At 58.3% G+C, this 7,202-nt stretch overlaps 1 protein-coding gene across 2 annotated transcripts; it reads left to right on the top strand.

The window, feature by feature from the left end:
- Positions 1-248: 248 nt before the first annotated feature.
- Positions 249-6,240, top strand: LOC119848940 (keratin, type I cytoskeletal 42-like). 2 transcript variants are annotated; one of them, XM_038385375.2, is made up of 8 exons: positions 249-383; positions 979-1,107; positions 1,850-1,932; positions 2,890-3,046; positions 3,548-3,709; positions 3,995-4,120; positions 4,360-4,580; positions 5,259-5,420. In XM_038385375.2, exons 1-8 carry the CDS (start codon positions 324-326, stop codon positions 5,404-5,406), a joined length of 1,086 nt encoding a protein of 361 aa, XP_038241303.2. In that variant the 5' UTR covers positions 249-323; the 3' UTR covers positions 5,407-5,420. The 2 variants fall into 2 exon arrangements, with proteins under 2 accessions (XP_038241303.2, XP_043359440.1); XM_043503505.1 differs by lacking the exons at positions 249-383; positions 979-1,107 and adding exons at positions 1,145-1,412; positions 5,960-6,240 and having other exon boundaries at positions 5,259-5,296.
- The last annotated feature ends 962 nt before the right edge of the window (positions 6,241-7,202 follow it).

The following is a 7,202-nucleotide window of genomic DNA, read 5'->3' as shown; positions in this document are numbered from 1 at the left end:
GTGCACTGGCTCAGCCCCTCCACTCCCTATATAAGGGAACTCCCTGGGGATTCGGTGCAGCCGGACTCCTTGTCACTCTGCAGAGGGAGGGATTTGGGAGGCAAGGCGCCTTCAGCCAGACCATGGCCAGTTTCTCCTGCTCTGCGGTTACTCTGGGGCCCAGGCTGAGCTGGGCCAGCATGGGGGGGCTGCAGGGGAGCATTCCGGGAGGACTCAGTGTCTGTGGAGGGGCTGGGAGCACCAGCAGCCGCCTGTTTTCTGGCAATGCCAGTATAGTCAGGCCTGGGCTGGGAGGGGGTGCCAGGGAAACGGGCCTCCTCAGCATGAATGAGAAGGACACCATGCAGAACCTGAACGACCGCCTGGCTGCCTACCTGGAGACGGTGAGTGAGCGCAACGCTGGCTGGGGCTGGAAGGCAGCCCCACACCTAACACTAGGGGGCTGATGTGACAGCATGGCTCAGTAGGAGAGCAAGTAAAACCCAGCGGGCAGCAAAGCTCTCAGTAAGGGAGCATCCGTAGTGCGTGTGAATTCTTCCTGTTAATCCCGTTTGGTATGGTAGTAACTAGCGGCCCATGGTGCTGGGGAACGTACAAACACAGAGCAGCCGACACACGGACCAGTGGGTTATCCAAGCCATGTGGGTGCAGAAATCTCTCTCGTGAGGCTGCCCATCACCATAGTCTCTAGGCTCCTAGAGCTTTATTTAGAGTGTGGCCTGAGGCCACTTTGAAACCCAGCCCGCAAATTTACAAACAAATCTGTTGTAAGCAAAGCATTTGCAGCCCAGCTCCTGCTGGGCTGTGCGCCCCGGCTGCTGACGGTGGCAGCGTCCTCCCCCTGAGGCAGTGAGATGGGTTTGGCTTTGTTATCAGAGTCCGTCACAGGGAGAGCCCAGAATCCCAAGCCCTGACAAGTGAGGAGCCTTGTCCATCACCATCCACTTGGGTCTTCACCTGCCTTCAATCCCCTGCCAGGTGCGATCTCTTGAGGAAGCCAATGGGCAGCTGGAGCAGCAGATCTGGGAAGTCTATGCAAAGAGAGCGCTAGCTGGATGCCAGGACCTGAGTGGCTGCTTCAGCATCATTGCGGAGCTCAGATCACAGGTACTGGGACTCCAAGTCCTTCCCCAAAGGGGGGAGACCTGGCATTGGCTCCCCCTTTGCCTCCAGGAATGGCCCCGTGTTGTTACAGGGACTGGATTTCAGGGGCTGCCCTGTGGGGGCTTGGTGAGCCATCCTTTAAAGCACACGAGCCCTTATATTAGGAAGCTAATCTTCCCATTGTGACCCTGGTGTGGCTGGTGCAGAGATACCAGCCTGAGCTGTGTTTGGCCTCAGCCAATAGCTCTGAGTGGTGTGAACTGTTCCTGTTCTTCTCAGAGGGGTGTTTACCCTGAACCCTAATAATGGTAATTCAATGGTTAGCAGCATTCACTATTTCTCTGCTGAAGTAGGGACCAACATCTTGTACCAGTGTGAAAAATTAATGCAGCTCAGCCCTGGAAAGCAGCAGTGTTCAGATTGTCTGAATCCTTCCCTGACAGGTGTGTGTGTGTGTGTGTGTGTGTGTGTGTGTGTGGGAGGGGTTGTGATGGCAGATGGTAACTTCTCCTCATTCTCATTCCCATCATGCTCATATTTCTACTTCAACTGCAAATGGATTTTAAGAGCCACTATTTTGAGATCTGCTGGAGCTGACAACCCGACCGGTAATGTTTATACACTTGAGAGCTGGAGTTTGGCACAGATAACAGTGGGGCGTAGCCAATAGCCCACTGACCTGTAACTGACCTACCCGGCTGTCATCCCATAAAGCAATAGCAGCACCCGTTCTCTCCTTCTGCAGATCCAGGCTGTGTCAACGAGCAATGCCCAGCTGATCCTGCAGATTGATAATGCCACGCGAGCTGCTGACGACTTCAGAGTGAAGTAAGAGATCTTCATGGGACACCCCTCCTCCTCTTTGGCCTTTTTCTTTAAGGACCAAATTTTCAAAGCAGCCTCTGAAATGGCCCCAGTGAAATTTGCAAGCACTTCTTCCGCAGACGTGAGACAGGCATTTGTGCATGCAAAAGAGGTGCACTGGCAGATGTTATTTATTTAGGGTTGCTACCCGTCCAGGTTTTGGCTTCTGTGTCCAGGTACCATTTAGGGTTGCCAGGTTTCTGGTTTTTGACTGGAAAGTCTGGTTGAAAAGGGGACCTTGGCAACCCTAGATGGCACCGGAACCAAAAGCCCGATTACCACGGGGCAGGGAGAGGAGCCAGGTTATTAATCCACACTAGTCCCTGCTCTGCCGGGGCTGCCAGGCTGCTTGAGATGATGCAGTAAGTGACGGGGTGAGGGGTGGGGAGGAGCAAGCAATGGGGGCGGGATCTTGGGGGAGAAGGAGGTGGAGCCTCCAGGGAAGAGGTGGAGTGGGGGCGGGGCCTTGGGGGAGAGGCAGAGCAGGGGTGGGGCCATGGGAGAAGAGGCGGGGCAGAGGGTGGGGCTTTTAGAAAGGTGGCATCTCTATATTTATGATGATTTGTTGTGTGCTAGCGTCTACAGGCTTGACTGTGGGCGGAGGCCACACGGTGCTAGGAGCTGTACATGTGCTCCCTGCCCCAAAGGGCTCACAATCATGACAGCTGCTTTGAAAACCCAGCTGAGGTGAATGTCTTCCTGGCTGCAGATGTCCATGCACTTCGCTCAGCGCCAGGGACAGAGGCTGGCTGATGGCGTCTGTGTGAGGCTCCCAGAGCAGGTGCCATTGGGTCGTTAGCACTCCTAGGACAAACCTGGCTGGGTTTGCCTGCTCAGCCAGCAGGGTCCCAGTGGATGTCCAGGACCCACATAGTGGCGACTGGGTCACTGAGATGCAGCATCTTGTGCTTCTCTGTAAAGGTTTGAATCGGAGCTGGCCACCCGTCTGGGCGGGGAGAGCGACGTCGCTGGCTTGCGCAAAGTCCTGGACGAGCTGACCCTGAGCAGAGCCAGCCCACAGGAGGAGCTGGAAAGCCTGCAGGAGGAGCTGGCTCAACTCCAGAAGAATCACAGGGAGGTGCGGCCACTGCAAAGCCCCGATGGGATCTGCAAGGGCCAGACAGGGTCACTCAGGGGCCTAGTGATTTGAGGGCTTTAAAGCCCACGAAAGAGAGACTGACAAACTGTGTGATTCGGTAACAATTCCCCTCACTCCCCACACCCAGCTCTGCAAATGCACCTCAAATCCTGACCCGCAGCCCCTGTTAGCCCAGTCTTGGCCTCCTCCAACACCCAGCTCTGCAAACGCACCTCAGTCCCGATGCACAGCCCCTTTTCCTGTTCCAGCCATGGGCCTCTCATTTACCCAGCTTGGTCTGCCAGTTCTGCCACATGGGATGTTGCAACCATGACCTGGACAAACATCCTCTGGGGACTAACTCAGCTCCTTCCTTTCCCTTCCCTTGGCTAAGTCACCGCACCTTGGTTAGGATCCACTGTGCTGTCAATTGCCCCCTCACCCCCCCCGCCCAGCCTCCTGCTCCTTCTCACAGGGACTGGTTCCCGTTACATCCTGCAGGAAGTGGTTGCTCTCCAAGGCCGCCTGGGTGGCTCCGTCAGTGTGGAGGTAGATTCTGCTCCCGGTGTCGGCTTGGTGAAAACCCTGGCAGAGATCCGGGACCAATACGAGGACGTCATTGAGAGGAACTGCACAGAGGCTGCGGCCTGGCACAAGGAGCAGGTAGGGGCCTCTCAGCAACAAGCCACAAGACGGTCTGTGCCTTTCCTGTGGCGGTTGGTTTGCTCTGCTACCGTTCATCTGTGGCACATGGTCACGTTCCTGCGCATCGCCGGAGGTTTGGTGGCAGGTGGCTGCATCGACCCCAGGGTCACACATCTTCATGGTCCAGGTGTCTCTTTCCATCCCATACCAGAGAGGATGCAAAATGTCCCCTGAGCCATGAGATGGCACCTGCTAAGCCATTGCTAGTGCTCCAGATCCCTGAGGCTCTTCTCTTCTGTGCAGTGTGAGACGGTCACTCAGGAGGTGGCTATCAGCGCAAAAGCTGTCCAGGGTGCCAGGATGAAGATCACGGAGCTCAGGCGCATAGTCCAGGGCCTGGAGATTGAGCTGCAGTCACTCTGCAGCATGGTGGGTACACAGGCCTCCTGCCATCAAGGCTGGGGTCAGAATGGCTGTAGAACGGAGCCAACAAATTCTAAAAATGTTCCTTTTGGGTCAGCCTGAGATGCTCCCTCCCGCCCACAATTGTTTGGCCGAATGGAAAAATTGGTTATTGGCCTCGCTCTTATGAGCCAGTCAGGGCGTCGCTCCCCCCCATGCACCTGGGACAGCGTCTGCAGCTGGGCTCATCCCGCCTTTGCTTTCAGAAAGAGGCTCTGGAGGGCACGCTGGCTGAGACCCAGGCTGGCTCCGGGGGCGAGCTGGCGCAGCTGCGGGGGCGTGTCGCTCGGAAGGAGGCCGAGCTGGCGCAGCTGAGAACTGGCACCCAGCGCCAGGCTGAGGAGCACCAGCAGCTGCTGGATCTGAAGACCAGGCTGGAGATGGAAATTGCCACCTACCGGCGCCTCATGAAGGGTGACGATGTCAGGTCGGGGATACGCAGCTGTTGGCTCCAGGGGCCTCAGGCTTGGGTGTGGGGAGACCCTCAGATGGGCAAATCCCTCCCCCTCTCTGTGCCTCAGTCTCCCCAGCTTTAAAATGGGGCTAGTGATACTGACCCTCCCCATGTCACATTATTAAGGAGGGTGAGCTTGGCAAAATGCCTCTCTTAGAGCAGCCCCTAGTGGCCATGGATGTTCACAATAGCAGCCTGGAACTTGAGTCGGAAACTGAAGAACCCATGAAGGGTGGGGAGTGGGCCAGGGAGCCCCAGAGCAGGGCCAGACCCAGACCACTAGGCAATGCTTCCTCAATGCTGAGGACCCAGCCCCTGTGCAAGGGTCTCCCCTCTCCCTTCTGTTCTGGGAATTGGCCCCATTCCCTGTATCACCAGCAGCCATGAGATGGGATCACTGGTGTCTGGCTCGATGCCGGCAAGCGAGAGCAGGGCCCATATGCAGGTGCCTGGACCTTCCCTTTGCTGCAGAAAGGGGACGCTGCAGCATTTTGGGAGAATCACAAGGGATTTGGGGGCTGGAGGGGCTGCCCTGATCAGAGTCCAGGCCCAGGGTCCCAAGAAGAGAGAGGCTGAGCCCAGGAGGGGCCTTTGGTGGCTTTGGGCTGCTGCTCCCTGGCTCAGCTGGGTGCCTGTCCTTTCTCTCTGCAGATCTGGCACCAAGTCACCTGTGAGACAGACACCCCTAGGTGAGCGGAGCAGGGAGAACGGCGCTGGTCTCACTCCCGGGCAGCATCTGAGGGGCTGTGCCCTCCCGGGGATCACCCCGCCCTTCCCCTCTCTTTATTCTGCCTGTTAAATATGGAGTTTGGTGCTGGCTGGGGTGTGGGTGGGGGTGTGGGGCTGGCTCTTGGGGACAGAGCCCCTTGGGTATCACAGAGCAGGCGCAGCCCAGCCATGGGCTCTCCTTCGCCTCTGGGGACGTGCCTCACATGTGACCTCCAGGGCAGCGGGGCGCCCGGGCTGTGTGGCCCAGTCACTCTCGGGCTCTCTGCAGGGGCTGCAGTCAGAGGCCAGTGGCGGTGCTGGCACTGGGGAGAGATGCCCATTGAGGGCAGGACCGAGCCCATGGCCCGAACAGCCTGTGGGGGAGACACTGTTCAGTCACTGCTGACCTGGGCCAGACAGGAACCGGCGACTGACTTGGAGGCTGACTACACCAAGGCAGGCAGGGGTCACAGCATGGCATGTCCCTGCGCCCTCTACAGTGGGACTGGGTTTTCCCCACCACTGCTGGGCGTTCGTGGGGTGCCTGGCACCGTGTGTGGGTGGATGCTCCAATTCTCCGCCACACCCCACCCCTGCCACACAGTTAATTCCCCAGCCCCACTCTCCTGTTTTCCTTCTCCCAGAGGCTGCTAACAGATCCCCCACCTCCAGGAGGGTGAAGACTGTGATCAAGGAGCTCCTGGATGGCAGGGTGGTGTTTTCCCACACGGAGGAGGTGGAGCATCCCCTCTGAGGCATGCTGGGATTGGGGAAGAAAGGGATATCCCTCCCCACAAATCAGGCCCCAGCTGCCCCAGCCCCCTGATTTTCTGCTTGGTCTTCTGTGGCTTTGGGTTCCAATAAAGCAAGTGGCACAGCGTGGGCTCAAGACGGGGCTGTTGTGTGGGGCTTTCTGGGGTGGGGCCTGAGGGAGACCCAGCAAACTCATGGCATGTGTGAGCAAAGCCACGATTCTAACCCACAGTGAGTGCACCGCCTCCGGCTCCCCGCACAGCCTCACCAGCCCCCCATCCACTGGCCCCCCCCAGTATCCCCCCCATGCACTGTCTCACCAGCCCCTCCACTCTGTGGACTCAGATCCACAGTGGACCATAAACACTGGCTGGTGCTTTGCAGCATTGAACGGTGTGGTCCCAGCCCTGGAGAGTGGAGAGAGTTAACGCAGGGAAAAGGCCCCCTTTAGCTGCTGGTGCCTTTTGGAGGCACTGGGCTCCCCTCTGGAGCTGCAGTCGGGGGCAGCTAGTGATTGGCCTCCTTAAACCTGGTACAACTGCCCCCGAAGAGAAATCCCTTCCCTCTGGGTATGGCAGGGTCCCAGGAGAGAGAGACCCGCAGTCCTGCCTGCAGGCACTAGAAGGCAGCAGTGACTAGTTCATCCCTCCCTCCCTGGACCATGAGGCTCTGAGCTCAGCCCCAGGGAGAGGACCTGGGTCCCTCGCTGGTGTCTCTGGGCCTGGAGTGGCTCCGCAGCGGCTCTGGGGCGCGGTCCCTGCCCTCGCCCTCTGTGGGAAGGTGGAGCTGGACAGTCAGCTGCTGCAAACAGTTTTCAGAAGCCCATGGGCCCTGGGTCCCCCAAATGTCTGAGATCTAGTCAGAGCAGGCTGGGAGAGGGAGCCTGTGACCTCAGGCGTGCATGGGGAGCTCCTGGTGAACAAGCCCCAGTCACTGAAGGATGGGTCGGATTTAACCCCCCCTTTCCTTCCCATCTGTGTTGGGGGGGGGCGTTCAGAGTACAAGGACCTGCTCCTGTTCTGAAAACAACAACAAGGAAGGAGAGATCCGACCCTGCCGTGCTGGCCAGGGCCTTCAGGCCTGGGAGCTAGACCGTAGGGGACAACCCTGCCTTGGCAGGGGCCAAACGGAGCT

This window comes from Dermochelys coriacea, chromosome 27, assembly GCF_009764565.3.
Source record: "Dermochelys coriacea isolate rDerCor1 chromosome 27, rDerCor1.pri.v4, whole genome shotgun sequence".
NCBI lineage: Eukaryota > Metazoa > Chordata > Testudines > Dermochelyidae > Dermochelys > Dermochelys coriacea.
This window is presented reverse-complemented; position numbering and strand designations above follow the sequence as displayed.

What these genes read in the sequence shown, in the direction of transcription:
- LOC119848940 (XM_038385375.2), top strand. Translation starts at nt 324, where the DNA reads ATGAATGAGAAGGACACCATGCAGAACCTGAACGACCGCCTGGCTGCC. An exon ending in TGGCTGCCTACCTGGAGACG is followed by an intron (nt 384 to 978) that starts GTGAGTGAGCGC and finishes ATCCCCTGCCAG; the next exon opens with GTGCGATCTCTTGAGGAAGC. An exon ending in TGCAGTCACTCTGCAGCATG is followed by an intron (nt 4,121 to 4,359) that starts GTGGGTACACAG and finishes CTTTGCTTTCAG; the next exon opens with AAAGAGGCTCTGGAGGGCAC.